General features: G+C 38.9%; 2 protein-coding genes across 12 annotated transcripts in view; both read right to left on the bottom strand.

Moving 5' to 3' along the window:
- LOC144067544 (sodium bicarbonate cotransporter 3-like) overlaps positions 1-6521 on the bottom strand; it is a 55021-nt gene extending 48500 nt beyond the window's left edge. For 8 of the 9 annotated variants that reach the window (XR_013297968.1, XR_013297969.1, XM_077591374.1 and 5 more), the window contains exon 1: positions 6365-6521. Coding sequence is in view for 7 of the 9 variants with exons in the window: in XM_077591374.1 (XP_077447500.1) it covers positions 6365-6406 (42 nt within the window). In the remaining 2 variants the exon portion in view is untranslated. Of the gene's footprint in view, positions 1-2189; positions 2428-6364 lie in introns of those variants that run through there. The other variant, XM_077591375.1, reaches the window with a different exon arrangement.
- Positions 6522-13897: 7376 nt separating this feature from the next.
- eomesa (eomesodermin homolog a) lies at positions 13898-18021 on the bottom strand. 3 transcript variants are annotated; one of them, XM_077591382.1, is made up of 7 exons: positions 16671-18021; positions 16307-16461; positions 15650-15771; positions 15276-15434; positions 15129-15190; positions 14337-15055; positions 13898-14219 (listed from the first exon to the last, which is right to left on the bottom strand). In XM_077591382.1, exons 1-7 carry the CDS (start codon positions 17366-17368, stop codon positions 14206-14208), a joined length of 1929 nt encoding a protein of 642 aa, XP_077447508.1. In that variant the 5' UTR covers positions 17369-18021; the 3' UTR covers positions 13898-14205. The 3 variants fall into 3 exon arrangements, with proteins under 3 accessions (XP_077447508.1, XP_077447509.1, XP_077447507.1); XM_077591383.1 differs by having other exon boundaries at positions 13898-14709; positions 14809-15055; XM_077591381.1 differs by having other exon boundaries at positions 13898-15055.
- Positions 18022-18482: the final 461 nt, after the last annotated feature.

Raw genomic sequence — 18482 nt, 5'->3', positions numbered from 1 at the left:
ATTTTAAAAATTCTAGTATTTTTTTCTTTCTTTTAAACATAGGGTGCCACCAGAGGGTTCTCTGCCAACAGACTTTGCTCATTGTCTTTATAACCAAACAAACACACCCCCACCCAAAAAGACATTTTTGAAGGGATTTCAGAAAAAGAATTGTTTCTGAAACAAGATGCCAATTGACAATAACCGTTAAAGAGAAAATGTAATGCACTGTCTAGCATATTGTATTATTATTCTAATAATATGACATTAACAAAAGCATAACAAAATGATACAACATGTTGATTCCAATTTCAAAAGGCAAAGCATGATCTGTAATAAGAGTCAAGTGTTTGTTTGAGACAGTCCACCAGCGTTTATAAATATCTCAGGGTGACAGTGACCTAATGTTGGCGTGAACTACTGGTTTATAATAATGGACTGAATGTAGCAAATACAAAAGAAATAGTTTAGTACGGTCATTCATGAGGACACTTCCTTACAGATGTTTTGGTCCAAAGATCTCAATTAATTATCTTTTTGTTTTCGTTATATGCCATTTACCTGTTGCAAGTATTAGTCAACATGGTTTTTCAACAAAGGGATCAAATGTGCAATTAGCTGGAATCACTAAGAACAGAGACGTAATACAATCCTCAAGGTGAAGGATGCCTACTTTTCCCTTAGTCAACACAGAGAACTTCTTGTCCCAAGCAGGATGGAAAACAGAACAAAAGGTGATGAAGGCACATACTCAAATGACACATGATACTGCCTCACATCTTGGCCTCAATATGCGAGTCACTACCTACTGTTAACCATGTGGAAAAACTTTATTGTAATGGAAAGCATTTAGAATATGCCACTACTTGTTCATGTTACATTGCTGATGATTCCCACATGTATTACCATAATCAATCACTCCATTGTTAGAATCAGTCCAGGTGTGACTCTGGGTTCACAACAAAGTGTGTCTTATGTTTACATTTCTCTTAGAGGAGGATTAGCATAGCAATTTGTACTCCCCCACACTGACATTACTCTGAGAAGTGGTGGTCTTTCGAATTTGTGGGCAAGATCAGTAGGTAATTCTGTACATGATGACTGATCTATTCCAAACTAATCATACAACATGATGACAGACCAAACCTGATGCATCAATTCAAGTATTACTACCCAGAATGACAAGATAGATAGTTATGTGAGAGTTAGCCTTTTTTATGGTGAAATAAACTGCTGTGATCCACTGTCTAATGAGAAGTCATAGTAGATTTGATTTGGTGATTCTTAATGACCCCATTTACTTTGATTTGCTTTGTACTTTGTGCTTTTGCTTTGTTGTTCTGTCTAATCACCCTCTGCTACTGTCATAATGACATTTCCCGAACACGGGATGAACAAAGTTATCCAATCCAATCCAATCCAATATTAGGAGAGCTACCTGAATTCTGGTATTTTACTGTTTTAGAAAAACGCCAGTGTAGATCCATGATAATCCCACTTATACATGAAATTTTAAGTTTGTTTAAGAGCTTAAAAACATGTATTCAATTCTGGTATTAATAGTCCTTTAAAACAAAAAGCAAATGGATTTAGAATGTAAGAGAGTACAAAAGAAGTGTCTATGACTGCCTCGTAAGTCTGTTCCCCTGTGACTCTGTCCCCAAAAAACTAATGTTCCTCACTGAGTGTACATAAGTCTATTGTCCATGCTCATAACAATTAACAGTTTACCTTAGCCAGTAGTCAGTGAGCATCATTTGTGCAAACAGTGTGCACCACCTTTACGTTACACAACCTTGGCAGACATGTTTCAAGTTTAACCTACCTTTTCCCACCAGTCTCATCACATTCTCCCTTTTATCTTAGTACTGCTCTATCATGCAACCATAACAATCAGAGCTAGTTTTTCCTTGTCACTCCTTGTAATCATTCAAAATTAGAAAAGCAAATGTCCCTATTTCAGGAAGCTTTCAAATGAATGAATAAATAAGGAAGGGTTGCATCCAATCACCCCCTCTTTCACCTTGGATTATATTTTCTCTCATTTCTATTTCACCCAGACAGTGTTTGAAGCACACTCCCTGTTTAATAGCACTGTAGTCCAAATTGGAAAGGAGGAAACTCAAACAATACATGAATCATTACAAAAGATGTGATATTGTTTAAGTAACACTACCAAACATGGCACATGCAAATACTGGCGGACCTACCGTTAGTACATGCTTTTCCTCACTCTGTCTGTCCATTGAGATCCTAGGAAAGATGTTAGCTTGTTCCCCTATATTTTTTCAGTTACCTCGTAGTGAACGCGCTCTATAGTCACAATCACATTCGTCTGTTCCCAATTCCTATGCCTGCTTACAGCAGGGAAAAGAGAGAGTGAGAGAAAGGGGGAACTGGCTTCTTCATAACACAGTACTCGTCTCTACCCTGTTGTCAGCCTGCTCTTTGCTCGTCAGCCAATCCCACCATGGCACCATTAATATTTTATTTGCCCCGGCCAAGAGCTAAAAAGAAAAAAAAAAACATGCACACAGCTGCACATGGAAGGCACACACACACGTTCCTAGGACATACAAATGTTTACTGGCTGAGGTATTCAGGTTACAAACGAAAACCTATCCGAGACAAAGATGAATGGAAACAGGCAGACAATTTGGCATTCTTAATACATTGCCTTCGTCTTGGCCCGAATATAAGACAGTGTTTTTCTTTATTTTGAGCATTGACTAGACTAGGGGTAGCGAACAAGTTGGACAGAAAGGGCAAACATTTTAAACCTTGAGTCAATGAACCACACTACACAGTGACCTACCAAAACAGACAGATGCACACAAAAACACAATTAAAACCATATCAGCTGCGTGTTCGACACACCTGGACTAGACTATAAAACAAGGCACTCCGACGTTTGGTCGACCGGCCGTTTGGTCGACCGGACGTTTGGTCGACCGGACGTTTGGTCGACCGGACGTTTGGTCGACCGGACGTTTGGTCGAACAGACTCTCTCTCTCTCATGATTATAATTTTGAGAGAGATTACCTGGTTGCTCGCTTTCAACAGTAAACTCTCACGCCCCCCGATTCAAAATTTTCACCTCCATATTCATGGTTTTAAGAGGGAATACAAATGTGTTACTTTGAAGGGAAAATCTTAAGAAAACTCATCGCACATGGTATTTCTGAGATAATGAACATTATTTGGGTCAAAATCATAAGGAAGTTAATATGCCTCCCTTTGTAAATGCAAAATATCAAATTATTCAATTTGAAAAAAGAAATGCCTATCTTGACAAGAACCTGATGCTTTTAAATTAAAGAAATTTAAGATTTTGAGGTGGCCATATTGCTTCAAATGTCGAAATATCTCGATTCTTTCGATAGTTCATATGACTGCAATACACCTGTGTGGAGTTTACATGTTCTGCCCGGGCCTGCGTGGGTTTCCTCCCACATTCCAAAAACATGCATGATAGGATGATTGGACACTAAATTGCCCCGAGGTATGGGTGTGTGTGTGTGCATGATTGTCCGTCTCCTTGTGTCCTTAGATCGGCTGGCCACCGATTCAGGGTGTCCCCCACTCCGGCCCGGAGTCAGCTGGAATAGGCTCCAGCACCCCCTAATGAGGATAAAGCAATTCAGAAAATGAGACTATAGATATGAACTTTGTTTTGTTGTTTTTCTCATATCACAATAAGTCATTCATGATCTGTACTGTGCATCCTTGTAAGGGTTGCTGGAGACCCCCGCGACCCTAATGAGAATAAAGCGGTTCAGAAAAATGAGATGAGAGATATTACTGCAATTGTTGTCACTTTTTATCAAGATATAAATAGGAAAAAAAAATCAAAGCAGATTTTTTTTAAATTTCATTATCATTCATCTTTCACACCGTCCATCCTCGAAAGGGTTGCGGGGGTTGCCGGAGCCTAACTTAGCTATCTTCGGGCGAAAGACAGACTACACTTTAGACTGGTCGCCAGTCAGACGTAGGGCACACTTGTTTTATTTCATAATCACAAATGTACAATCATCCAGCTAAGCCTTCAAAATCTTTTTTTCTGTGTTCGAAAGGGTGTTGCCTGCATGTAGACAAATTAAAAAAAAAAAATCACAAATACATCTAGGAAGTGTGTCCATAGCGGTCTAGTTTTCACCAAGCATTTGCATGAGAAACACTTTACGCAGGTATCAAGGCTGATATTTTAACGATCGGTTTATCGTTTCTTTATTTTGAAATAAATGATCAGCCGCATTGTCTCGCGTTATGGAGTTTCGTCTTTGACACCTTGCAGTTTCGTGCATGTCAAGTCTAATTTATGCGCATATAAGCAGTATCCTGGATTTAGTCATCATTTTTTAGCGACAAATACGGCTTATATTCGAGAAAAAAAACGATACATAAAAAGTACTGCTTTACTTACAAAAAAATTTATGACATGAAACAAGTTCAGGAACGAAATAATTTCATAAGTACACCACTTTAAACCAAAAATGTAGCACCAATAATAAAAAAAATAACTAAACTGAATGGAAAAAAGTGCATTATGTGAAACCCTGATCAACAGGTCATCAACAACACACACAAAAACATGGACAAGCCGGATTTTTTGGAACACAATTTTAAGCATAATCTTAACGGAAGTAGAAAAGGTCACTCAATCCACTGAATCTGCTGTACTTACTGCTCTACACAAATGAAAGAATGAGAGGCAGCAGGGAACAAGTATTTTCATACTTGCTCTTGTTGATATCTCTGGATGTCTACCGTATGATGCACCAAATGCATCCAAATGAGCTCACTTCTGTAAATGTGGACTGGCAGTTTGGAACTCATGATGTTTTGTACAGCACTTGTCAATTATCTATGTAGTTTTCCTCATTCACTTTTGCTGCATCAGGAGCACCTGCAAGTTTAGTATCTTGCTCAATAACACAAACAGAATGAGAGAAACAGTCATTTGGAATGTCTCTCATACAGCTTACGTTTTGACCGCGGTCGATTGGTCGCCGGTCTTTTGGTCGACCGGACCCAAACAACGGACGACAACACGGTCTACGCATCAATAAAAGCCAACAATGCCCCTGAGCAGTTTCACTGAGCCGACGCATGAGTGTATAAGAGTTTGTATGTCCATGAGTTGTACCCTTAGGAAGGGACGTCAGTCAGCGTCTTAACAAGTTCTCCAACAAAACACAATAAAAGTCCGGGAAATTTGGAGCTTTTCTTTAGCCTAATAATTAATAAGGCATTAAGTATGACTAAATAATAATTCGCAGTTTGTATTTAGGGAATTTGAGCAACGATTTAAATGGTAATTATCAATAACATTCCGGGCGACGACCAAAAGACCGGCGACCAAACGACCGAGTGCCCGTTTTGACGCAATAACATTAAACCCAATCATTTTCGTGACCGGGGAAAAACTTTAGCACTGAGCAGTGATCAAGAAAGCCATTTTTTTTTCTTGAGGAGCAAAGGGATCGTGTTTCCTCACCACTAAGCACATGATTTTACACGTACAAATAAGTACCTAGACAGACACATATAAACATAGCAGTAGGCAACCCTACACCAGCATTAAGATCAGTCAGTTAGACATTTCACACTTAGCACTGCAACCTGTTTCTTTTTTGGATTTGTTCGAACAGCTCCTAAATTTGACAGTCTGGATCCCATCTGTCACTAAAGTTTGACTGATAGGTCACAGGGATTCAATACACAGTCTCTACTGATTTAAGTTGACTTTCTTTAATTTAAAAAAGAAACAATGAAAGGGGGAAGATAAATGAATAAAGTTTGTTTTTAAGTGCTGAACTTAACTGAGATCCAAAATTCTTAGCAAGAAATCAAATAAATTACTGTCATATTGACTGGACACAAGTGACATTTTTAAGCCAATCAAAAGGAAAGTGGACAGTTAAATGGCAATAAAAAGTTATATGTTAGATGTCAGCTGAAAGAATACCATTTTGTAAAGTCTAAAGGAGGTTCATCAGAAACGATTCTACCGGTTTGACTCCTTAAATTACTGAATAAACATTACAAGTAAACTGAGAGGAGATCGCCCACGGCTAGCCCAATTAGCTAGCAAGTTAATATCTTGTACAGCCCATCTCAAAGAACAACAAAAAGCAGAGAATTTTATTTATTTTGAAAAGTACTACACTCTTACTAACAACTTCTTAACGTCACGCCACGTGTCAGAAGAAGAAAGCTGGCTAACAATAGCAGTTTCCGGAGGGAACTCGATTGAATTGGTCGCGTAAAGCATCCCTTGTGCTTAACCAGCTGCCAGGCAAACACAAGGTAACAGACGGACAAAGAAACAGGCAGACGTGACACTAAGTTAGCGGTTCCCGGTGGGGTGCGGTTACGTACTGATCTCAAGAAGGGTCGCGTTTGTTCCGATGATTCATCCATCCCACTCCCCGCTAGGCCTTGGGGCCACCGGTAAAAAAAATTGCCGGTTGTGTAGAGTAGTGGAAACCGGCAATGGGACACTTGAGTGAACAAGGGGACTGTCTGGCGACCGCTCGTTTGCTCATGACGTGACGGCCACGCCTTCATATTGACTGACAGTCGGTGGTTACCAATCATATTTTGACATAGAGGTTATTGGCCAATCAAAAGCAAATGCGTCATTTTAAGGGTGGGTTTTAGTTCGTTGCTGAAGCAAAGCGGGGTTTTTGTTTTAGTTCATGTTAAACTAATGTCGGTATTTTGTGTGATTTGTATTCTTTATCAACCGGCGTCCAACAACAATTAATATTTTAATTTCATTATTAGTCTAAAAAGTTAATTATATCGCAAATGTGGTCGAAATATATGTCACATCATCTCACGAAGCATAGGAATTCTATGATATATTTACGTTTTCCACCCCTCACTGTGAGTGGAGCTCACTGTCTGCACTTTTATTTAAAAAATGTATTTTTTTAACCAATTTAATTTATTAAAAGAACATTTATATTGACCCCCTGATGGTCCAGTGGTTCTTCTTCCTGCCTTCGGTGCGGCCAGTATGAGTGTAGTAATTCCAATTTGCCGCATCTATCATCCCTTTGTCGGCAATGAGACGCGTTTCAGCCGCCCTGGGTATTTTTTTAAATTATTATTATTAAATTGGGCCTTTTAAGGTTTCAATTACGGTCGTTTTTTTCCTTTTGAGAGATCCCGCAATGTAAGTAAATAAGAAACATGTTTTGATTTGTTTTAACCAGCTTCTACCAGCAGGTAGCAGTGTTATACCAACAGAGAAGCTCTTGATATTGACGGCTTTTGAAAAAGAAGAGATTTAATTCAATATTCAGAATATTCTATTTGATAATTACTTGGTCAGTAATTTTTTCTACAAAAAATCATATAGGAGATTTTGACATTTTCACTGTCACTGTGATAATCTATTTTGCTTGTCCTGTTTAATATTTATGAATTGTCTTAAAATTGTCTTGATGGAACACCAACGATGCCAAATGAGCTTCACTTGTGTCTATTGTTACCTTTCTATGATCATACTCATTAAAAATGTTATCGTGTTTGAATAATAGAAAACAGAGATCATTCCACACCTGCCCATCAACCTCTACCATAATCACAGAGTAGCTCAGAAATAGAAGTGAAAAGGTGGGAGATCAAACTCTCACCTCTTAATTGTACCCACGATCTTAGAGATACTCTGAGCCTATTAGTGCACAAGGAAATGTGCTGTGTACCATCCAAGACACATACATCTAAATAATGCAGCTGTGAATGAGTCAGGATTTAGACAAGCGGAAGAAGCATTGTGTTGATATCCACCTGGGAGTCAAACCAACAATCACTGAAAGGTGTTGTGATGATTTGAGAAAGAGTTTTCTCCATGAGTACTGCAGGATAAGAGGGTAAAAAAATATATATGAACGTGTCAATGAGGAAGAACGGATGAGATGATAAAGAAAAAATAAAACAAATCTGTAATCATCTTTCAACAGTAGGTCTTTTTTTACTTTCACTATCCTCTTCAATACTTTGTCGTGAGCTGATTTTTCAAATACAGTGGTACCTCTTGATACAACATGCTCGTCATACAACATTCTCGTGTTACGACGAAAATTTCGATCGAATAATTGGCTTGCGATACAATTAAAATTTCGAGATGCAACGAAGCAAGGTGGCCATGACATTAGAGGCTGTTTATCATTGTAGCGCACTGTCTTTTTTGCCGCATCTCTTTCCGTGTATAACTACTATATCTACGAGGACCGAACGATTTATTCAGACTAGTTTCGACCAGGAAACGCACAACACGCATGCACGGGCAAAAAGAGTGCTCGACATACGATCGTAATCCGTTCCGAGACTGAGATCGTATGTCGAGCTTTTCGTAACTCGAGCGAACGTTTCCCATTGAAATGAATTGAAAACAAATTAATTCGTTCCAACCCTCTGAAAAAACACCAAAAACAGGATATTGGATTGGAAAAAAATGTTTTATTTCTTCTAATTCGCCATATATTGACAAAGTAATAAATGACGAGTGGTTTAATAGTAATAAAATGTGTTTAATAGATGTAAAATTAGACGCATTTCACGGAGGGGAGAGACAACGACACACACAGAGGCGGAGGTGGGGACTCTTCGGGGGGACTTTAGCCACGGCAACAACGCACTCATAAACGAACAAACAAATTTAAATTAACTTGGATAAATATATACAGACACACTCAAACATACGTTTAATGTAACTTTACACAAAACTGAATTCTAATTTTGTTGTAATCTTTTGTTACCTTCGTTTTTCCGGGTTAGCGGTTTGCCACGCCTCCACCCACACGTTCGCTATCGATGGACTGTTTGCTATTGTATTGCCTTCAAAATATTCTGAAAATGATGCACACAAATGTCCTCACAATAGGATAACGCACGACCACTTGCCAACGAGAAATAGTCTTCAAAGAACGATCGCGGGAGCTTCCTTCCTTAGAAAGAATAACAGGAAATGCAATAGCTGAGCTTACCCATGTATTGATTGTGGGTAACGAAGCTTTATTCTGAGAAAGGAAAGGGTGCCATTGCCTATGGGTGTTGTGTGCACGAGTATACTTCATTACCCAGAAAGCCCTCTTTTTTCCTGCGCATGCGCGTTGTGCGTTTCCTGGTCGAAACTCGTCTGAATAAATCGTTCAGTCCTCGTAGATATAGTAGTTATACACGAAAGAGACACGGGAAAAAAAGACAGTGCGCTACAATGATAAACAGCCTCTCATGTCATGGCCACCTGGCTTCGTCGCATCTCGAAATTTTAATCGTATCGCTAGCCAATTATTCGATCGACATTTTCGTCGTACCATGAGCATGTTGTATCACGAGGTACCACTGTACTTAACCTGCCCGCACATTTTGAAAGGAAAGCAATATTTCATTTCTCCAAATAGACCACAATGTATTGTGGGTTATTTTAAGCAAACCTTGTACCAGACGTGTTTATTTATACCAAGTCATTATTTTATTTGATCCAAAAAAACTGCATGTTTTATTCAAGGTTAAGATATGTGAATTTATTCTCAAATCAGCAAATAAGTATTTCCTGTGTAAACCATTGAACCCTTTTGTCCCAAAAGGTCTCGGCTGTTTTGTCCCAATTGGCAAAACCTTTTGAGGGCACCAAAAAAGAGAAAGCAAAATCCCCTGAATCTGTTGGAACTTCCCAAAGTGCAATTGCATTGATTTTGATTCATATCTTTTCCACACGGCTGCTTCTTTAAGTCCTATCCCAAGCATCACTCTTCTGGGATCCTTTGGAAAGCCTTGTGCCCCTTATATCCAGTATGACTCCTTAGGGACACTGAAGGAGTGGGGCCAGAGAGGGCAATGACCAGCATGGGGTATTCACGTAAACACAAATTTGGGTAAATGCTGGGAGGGGCTGTGGATACAGTAAATGGTGGTGTCAGAATGGGTGGAGTGGGGTGGTCCGGCCTGTTCATATGTGTCCCACCAGCCTCCAGAGGGAAAGCAGAGGTTTGAAAATCAATGCGCTGTTAAGTGCAGCTCAGCTGTGGGATCCTCTCTCCAATATTAGGGATGCACCATTGATTCGAAGCCCATCCGAAGCAGTTCACATGGATCTGACACAAGGGCTTCTCTGCAACACCGGTTCCTTTCACCTCTGTGCTCTCTGCCAACACTCAACACCTTCTTTCAAACATTTGAGGCCTTACTTACTTGAGACTCATCTCACACAGTGGTCTCACTCCAACAGACCTGTGAGCATTATACATATGCACCAATGATGAAGCAGTTTCAATGGAGTTAATTCCAATTCAGGTCAATGTTATTTGGCACCTGCAAAGACGCCTCAACTATTTTATATATTAACTATTTTATATATATACTATGCTATTTGTCAAATCCTAACATGCCTATTCACGCTTTGTTAAAACCCAGCAACATTTTTTTTTTTTTTTTTAGATCTTTAAAGGAACAAAACAATGAACCATTTGTTGAAATGTTTAAATTAACTAAAAGATTTAATTAATTTTGTAAAAATGGCCAACAATTCTTATAAGAAAATGACAAAAAAGAGTAGGTATTAGCAAATAGAGCAACCATGCAATAAGGTACACTTCCAAATTTGAAAAACACAGAAATAGGGATAAGATAGGGCGGTCTGGGGGAAAAAATGGTCAGCACGTCTGCCTCGTAGTTTTGAGATCGAGGGTTCTATCGTTCTCTGTGGAGTTTGCATTTTCTCCTCGGGCCTGCATGGGTTTTCTCCGGATATTCCGGTTTCCTCCCACATCTCAAAAGTACACACTGTAGGCTGGTTGAACACTCTAAATTGCCCCGAGGAATGAGTGTGAGCGAGAATGGCTGTCAGTCTCCCCACCTGCTGCCCATAGTTGGCTGGGATTGGCTCCAGGACCCCCACCACATTTGTGAGGATAACCAGTTTGGAAAATGAAAAAATAGAATATACAGGAGATAAATTAAACCAGAAAATAAAACCCATCTCTATACAGAGATACATAGCTTTAACAATGTCAAATTAGTTATAATTTAATTTGGTGTTGACGGTACATAAGAGCTACAGTGTAGAAGGTTCACTCGCCTGGCTTTGGTGCGGGCAGGTGTGGGCTCGATTCCCGCTGGTGACAGTATGATTGTGAGAGCGTTTAGTCGTTTGTCTCTCTAAGTGCCCTACGGCTGACCGGCGACCAGTTTAGGGTATAGTCTGCCTTTCGCCCAAAGTCAGCTGGGTTAGGCACCAGTAACCCCTGCAACCCTTTCAAGGATTCGCGTTATGGAAGATGATGAGCAACTTCTCCCAACCATACAAGTGCAATTTGGTGATGAAGAATGCCTTTTCCAGCACGATGGAGCACCTTGCCATAAAGCAAAGGTCATAACAAAAATGGCTTATATACATATGTATATGTGTGTATATATATATATATGTATATATATATATGTGTGTATATACATGTATATATGTATGTATATATATATGTATGTGTGTATGTATGTATATATGTGTATATATGTATATATGTGTATGTATATACATATATGTATATATGTGTATATATGTACATGTATATATATGTATGTATATATGTGTGTATATATGAATATATATATAAATATAAATATATGTATGTGTATATATATATATATATATATATATATATATATATACATACATATACACATACGTATGCATATACATATACGTGAACATAATCGCCACTGTTCCATTCTTGTCCCTCCCTTGATCACTGATAAAGGATAATAATAATAATAATAATAATAATAATAATAATAATAATAATAATCATAATAATAATAATAATAATGTTGACCCAAACACAAGTTCGCCCGCAGCTAAATTTAGTCTGTGAGAGCAGTAATTGTGTGTGACTCGAGGTGAAAAAACAACCTAAGGACCTCATCTGTGTTAGGATGTCAAAAGCCCTTCTATTTTACACTGTCTTCAAATTTTTATTTGCCCTACACTTTATGTAACTTTCATTAATGGCACTAATAGAGATCCCTATAGATGGACGTGGATGAAAAAAAGTTCACACACAATACAGCTAAAGAAGTCCATAAAGACTTCCAGTTATTGGATTTTAGTGAACCACAATATCAAAATTGCCTTTTTCAGGTGTTATTTTCATGTCTACCTCCTATTAATCAATAGTAAAATATTTTTTAGAAATTTGATTATTCCAATTGTTCTAATTGTATAGGTAGGAAATGTCAGAAAATCATGGAAGGAAAGAGATAATCATGATGTGCTGACGAACAACCTGCTAACAGAAATGCCAACGTTTTCATTCTCCAGACTGCAATCACGTTAAAGGCTCCTTTCATTCTTTTTTTTAACAACTTTTGTGATGAGGCCATGTTAATCTATCTTGTTAGGAAGTGTTAATTGGAGTTAGACTCCTCCTTTTGTCAAGGAGTCTCACAACAAAATTAATTAGAAATCCCGCACACAACTAATTTCAAATGTTTGGGTGATGATTCACACTAAGTCAAACAGGCAAGGAGACCACAAAGTGCGCAAATATTAGGACTTTCTTACAATAGTAATGCAGTTGTGTTCTTTTAAAAATAAAAGTATTACATAACATGTTTGTATGTTGTTCCCTCCAACATGTATGTAAAGTTTGAGTGAGGTATCACAATTTTATTCACATGTGAATATGGTGTTTGTCAGGTCAAGATTCAACCAACATCTTGCCTAAATTGAATTGAATTGAATGCTTTTATTGCCATTAGACAATTATAATGGCATTTAAAGCTTTCACCACAAAGTGGACAAATAACAACAACAAACAAACAGACAAATAAATAATCGATAGGGTCGCTGGGGGTGCTGGAGCCTATTCTGACTTCAGGCCAGAGGCGGGGGACACCCTGAATTGGTGGGCAGCCAATCACAGGGAACAAGGAGAAACAACCATTCACGCTCATACTCATACCTAGGGCCAACCAACTTACCATGCATGTCTTTGGAATGTGGGAATAAACCAGAGTACCCAGAGAAAACCCACGCAGAACATGCAAACTCCACACAAGTGGACAGACCTGGATTTGAACTCAGGGCTCCCACTGTGAGGCCGACGTGCTAAACACTCAGCCGTCGGCCCGCCGATATTAAATATATATTATATGCAACAAAACAAAGAAAGGAGTGGTGATTTTATTTCTTATATGGTGGAATACTCTTAACCAAATCTGATTTTTGAAAACATGATGAAAACATGATGAAAACACGATTAACAGTCTTAATTTTATTATAATGAAACTTAAGATCAACAAAACAGGTATTTTATTTTATGTTATGTTTAGTAAGGAATTGTCAATATAAAAATCATTTAGTGAAATATTTTTGCCTTTTATTTTAGAATCAGTGTGCAATTTTCAAAACATTTATCTGTGCTCAGTCACATATGGAACGTCTGACTCCAAGAAATATATTTGCTGCTTATTTGCATATGAGCCATTTAACTTTATCAGAAGTCATCAGTAATGAGCACCAATGAATTCATAAAAGAGCCAATGCTGATATGACTCATATGATAGATGTATATTGATTAACCCTTAACCTAATGTAAGCCTAAAAAAAATGAATACTAATGGTGTTAAATCAGGGTGTGATTAATTTTATGTATACATATGACAATTATTGCAGTACTACTTATTTAATGTTTTTATCCCGACTCTTTAAATGTAATATTGACAATAAAAAATGTAAAGTTAAATCTGTATCTGGGAAGTCTTTGGAATCTTTGAAAAATGGGGGCTACATAAATGTGACAATTTTTTTACATAACTTTTATTTGAGACCTTTATACAAGTAGTCACTAATTAATTCATAGTGAAATAAGCTTGACAATTAAATTACTCAAGGGAAGACATGAATGATGCTTGATGAAAAGCAGCTTTATTTTTCCATTTCATTACACCTCCATGAAGACAATTTTTTTACAAGGTACATCACATTCTAAAGTGCACAAATATCGTACAATGGGAACGACTTAAATACACCATGGACGGGGGAGAACAAATTCAATCTGCTTTTTCATTTTTTCTTTAAAAAAAAGAAGAAATAAATCATTTAAAAAGAAGCATGCTTGTTCAAAAATAACAATTGCTGCTCAGATATGAGCGAAACGGATTGGCCTGGGGGGGAAAAAAAACCTTGTGCAGCTTGCTTGGGGTGAGCAACACTAAGCTTTGGCACCTTTAGAGAAAAGAGAAAAAAAAAAGATATTAACAAGGAATGGCGAGTACTCAGGTATACCAAGTTTGAATAAATTATAGTCTTAGGGGCTTGTGTAGAATGCATAATAACCCATGCCTTTTGGGTTGTCCTTATTGTAATCCTCAGTAGTCAAGTCTTCACACTTTATGGTGGGAGAGTTCTCTGTACTGGAACCCACGGGGGACATCCTGCGTCTCTTGCACACCATGGAATACACGCCGGAATCGCTAGAATCCACAGATTTCAGCGAGTGAGAAGTCTCAATCCAGGTGGTCGTCGACGGAGCCGTTTCTTCGGGGAGCTTGTCTTTAGTGGCCCCCAGCTGGTCCTCCACAAAGGCTGGCGGGCTTGGGCGAGGGGACCAGGGCAAGCCTGTGGTCATCTTCCGCTGATAGGAGCTCCTGCTGCCCCATCCGGCAGCCATGGAGGCAAAGGCTGAATCCGGGTAATAGCTGAGGGCGTGGGATGTCTGTAGGGATAGAGGTTTGATGCCATAGGACAGTAGACTACTGGTGGAATAGTCATTGTCATAGGACAGGTCCAGCTTGTTGGTGCTAGGCTGCTGTACCGGAGGGACGAACCAACGCTGAGCTGAGGCGGCAGCGGTGGCATCTTCGGTTTGTGGTGACAGGAGGCTGTTGGTTTGGGGTACGGCCCGTTCGCTGCTGTAGAAGCGGTTTTGTGGCAAGTTATTGACAAATTGGTCCTGAAAGAACGGCTGCATGGCATAGCGAGCCCCGGGAACAATTTGGGTTGATCGCGGAGAGTCTGTTGGAGATGGAGTCAACCTGTCACTCTCTGGGGCTGTGTACATTCTGGTTAAATGGGGGGGGAAAGGGGATAGATTTGAAGGATGCTTTCATTGGAATGTTAGTGCAAGAAACTTACGAGTCATAATTGTCCCGAAAACCTTTTGCAAATGGATTGTGGTCAATCTTCAGCTGTGTGATCTGTAGAAAGAAATAAAGCCAAATAAATCAATATACTGTATATCTGTATTGTAAAATATATGTCACGTATGTCAGTCATTCTTACATCTGTGTTTTGGTAAGCTGTGACAGCTATGAATTGGTTTTCAGGAAAGGTGAAGGTTTGAGTCCGGGCCTCGTTACTCATGTCTTCCACGCCATCCTCTGTCACTTCAACAATGTGGAGCCGTGGTTGGTATTTGTGAAGTGATTGCAAGACGATCATCTGAAAAATGAAATGCATGCAACACTGAGAACCAGAAACAAACTGCTTTCGCATGTGCAATTATTGTAAAAGGACAAATATTTCAAGAATCCAGCATTTTATGGAAGAAAAAAAACATCAAGGAGAATCCATTTTGATTTTAGATTAAAACATTTTTTAAATTTCACATAAAAAGGTTTTATAGAAAATACATATGAGAAAGAAAATAATCTGACCTGTGTGTTATTATTGTTGGCCCCTTTGTTGTTTGTCAGCTTCAACTTGCCAAAAGAGATTTCTTGCCTCATCCAGTGAGCGCCAGTATTTGGGGATTCAGGATGAACATACATTTTGTTACCTGTAATATTGAAATCAGATTTTGTTAGAGGTTAATGTATTGGAAATGTGTGAATTTTGTCCTCTGTGTAATAATCTGAAGATTTAGTTCGAGCATGCTTTATATTTAAACAGGCCTATATTTCAAACCGATTTTTTTTAACCTACATTTAGACATAATTTAACATGAAACAATAATTGAATTTGAATTATTTCGTTCATTGCAATACAAATAGCTCATTTAAATGTAATCTAACAAATAAATTAGAATGCAGTAATTATGAATAATATAGATCCATAAAACAATCTTGAAAAGTAAGAACAATTCGTTCATATGGCAATTTCACAACCTCTTACGCTCAGCCCTACACACACTTCTTGGCCAATAATTTTAAATTTCAGTAGTGAAAAAATATACTTTGTTCAGCCTTCATGGGTAATCCCATAATCAAATCATATTTGCATTGCATTCACATGATATTTAAAAAATGTGTATGAAATATTAAATCATATTCACTTTTTTTGAATTATAAAGAAATGTTAATTAATTAACAAACCTTGCATATTATTGTCTGCTTTTCCACAAGTGACCCATTTTCCCCCTTGAAAACGCCAGTGATTTGGGTCGGCCAGAATAACTTCCACAAAGACATTATAGTGAGCGGTGAGGTTCAGCCCGGTGATGTTGAAGCTCAGGAACGGAAACATCCGCCTAGAAAAAACAAAAAAAACCATTATTAATACTTTAATCGATGTGCACAATTTCCTTAAAATTATCTAAAATATTTGGGGTAACGAAAATTTCTTATGATTAAGACAAAAAAATGAACAGTTGGAACAAAAGTTAAAAGAATCCGTGTGTTAAAATCATTAATAAAATGTATTAAATCTATTTTCTGACGGCATTTTTGATTGTCTTACCTGCCCTGCTTGGTGATGATCATTTCAGTCTGGTGCCGGTGAAATTTGAGCCACAGAGGCCGGTTGCAAAGGTAAACCTGCGCCCGCGGGCCGGTGCCGGATCCCGGCAGAGACATGGAGCTGATACCGGTGCCAGGATAAGACGGGTATAAACACCCTGGACCCTGACTGAACTGGTAGCCCCCGCTTCCGAACTGACTCCGTCCGGTACACACGGACGGAGAGGAGAACCCGGCGGGCGGCAGAACTGATCCATAATGGAGTGAAGCCGGGTACCTGGACCCGGTGGTCCCCGTGTAAACGGAGCCCGTTTGCCCTGCGTATGGAAAGAGGGAACACGGACTCGCCATGTCGGAACTCGCCTGAGATGACGAGATGAAATAGCGGTCAGAACCCAGTTCGTCTAAGTTGTACCGCCGGCCGCTGGTCAGTTCGTCCTCACCGAGCACCGGGGAGCCTTTCCTCCCATCGGGCCCGGCTTTAGAGAACGTGTTTTCCCCCTCTGGGTCACCCAGCATCCCGTTCCCCACGGCCGGTAGGTATTTTTTAGGAGCACCGTTGGACTCCGGTTCCGTTCGCTCCACTTCTTGATAATCAAGTTGCGATGGAGGCCTCGGGCTGTTGTTGGCACTGTCCGACGAGGAGAGGTTGTAAAACGTCTTGGGTAGACCACTGGGGAGGATGTTCTCTAGCTGCATATTTGAAGGCGAGTCAAGGGTCCGGTAAGGCCAATGTGAGCTGAAAAGAGGCGCCCTGTTTAGTTCTGGGGGGGGACTTGCAAGCCTCCCTCCAGAATGGGTGATGGAAGGGGGCGGAAGTTCAAAATCTTTCTCCTGCTTTCTGCTGGGTTTTCAGATCAGATGATGGTACAGACATGACTCTCGGGGGCTCTTATAAGATGTGGTCCTCCGCACAGCCAAGTGTTTGGATGCGTGAGGGGAGGAGCTTTTAGGGCGGAATGCGGGGGGCACCGGGCCTTTTCATATAGCCAATGGTTGAACCGGTGGTCTAATTCAATTACAAATCATGTTTTCCGGCTTCATCGTTTTCTTTCGGATTTAAATGCGCTTATTAGAAATGGCATTCCGATTTTTATCGCCTTTTAAAATCTCCGATAAATGACAGTCACAACACACCTTATTGTTGAGATTTAGTCCTTTCTCCTTTTATCGCAAAATAATTAACTTCATTTTAACCCTAAATCCTTAAATGTTTGGTGCTTATTTATTATTTAACCAAATCTACGCAATAAATGAGAAAAACCTACCCAAACTAAACTCAAATACTTGCACGCTCGAGGGAGAAACACGGACACAGCTGCACCTTGATTACCAATTGCCCTCAAAAAATTATTTTCTTTTCCTTTTTAAAAATTATTATTCTTTTTTAAACTGTTCAGGCCAATTGGCACTGCCTCGAAAATGATAATTAAAATTGACTATTGCATATAATTTATTTTAAAACAATAAATGCACCGTAAAAGAAAAGTTAGAAACCGGTATTAATTGAATATATTATTAAAACACATTAAGTGTGTAGATAATCACATTTGAAATTAAACACAAAAGTATAAATTGATAATTATTTGTGCGAGATGTTATTTTCACTAATCGTGAAGTGTAAAATGCTGGATAACAAAAATCGTTATTGGAAAACAGGAAAAATTATTAGCCTACACAAGCCCGAGCTACAACATTACAAAAAAGGTATTTAAGAAAATAATCCTAAAAAGTAGCGAATGCGTAAAACAGCACATGAAGCAATTTTGTAATTCAGGCGAATAAGAAAAATGTGACTAACACTAAACAAGAG

The sequence above is a fragment of the Stigmatopora argus genome, chromosome 21 (assembly GCF_051989625.1).
Source record: "Stigmatopora argus isolate UIUO_Sarg chromosome 21, RoL_Sarg_1.0, whole genome shotgun sequence".
Taxonomy (NCBI): Eukaryota; Metazoa; Chordata; class Actinopteri; order Syngnathiformes; family Syngnathidae; genus Stigmatopora; species Stigmatopora argus.
Note: the sequence above shows the minus strand (reverse complement) of the source record. Positions and strands in the feature narration are given on the sequence as shown.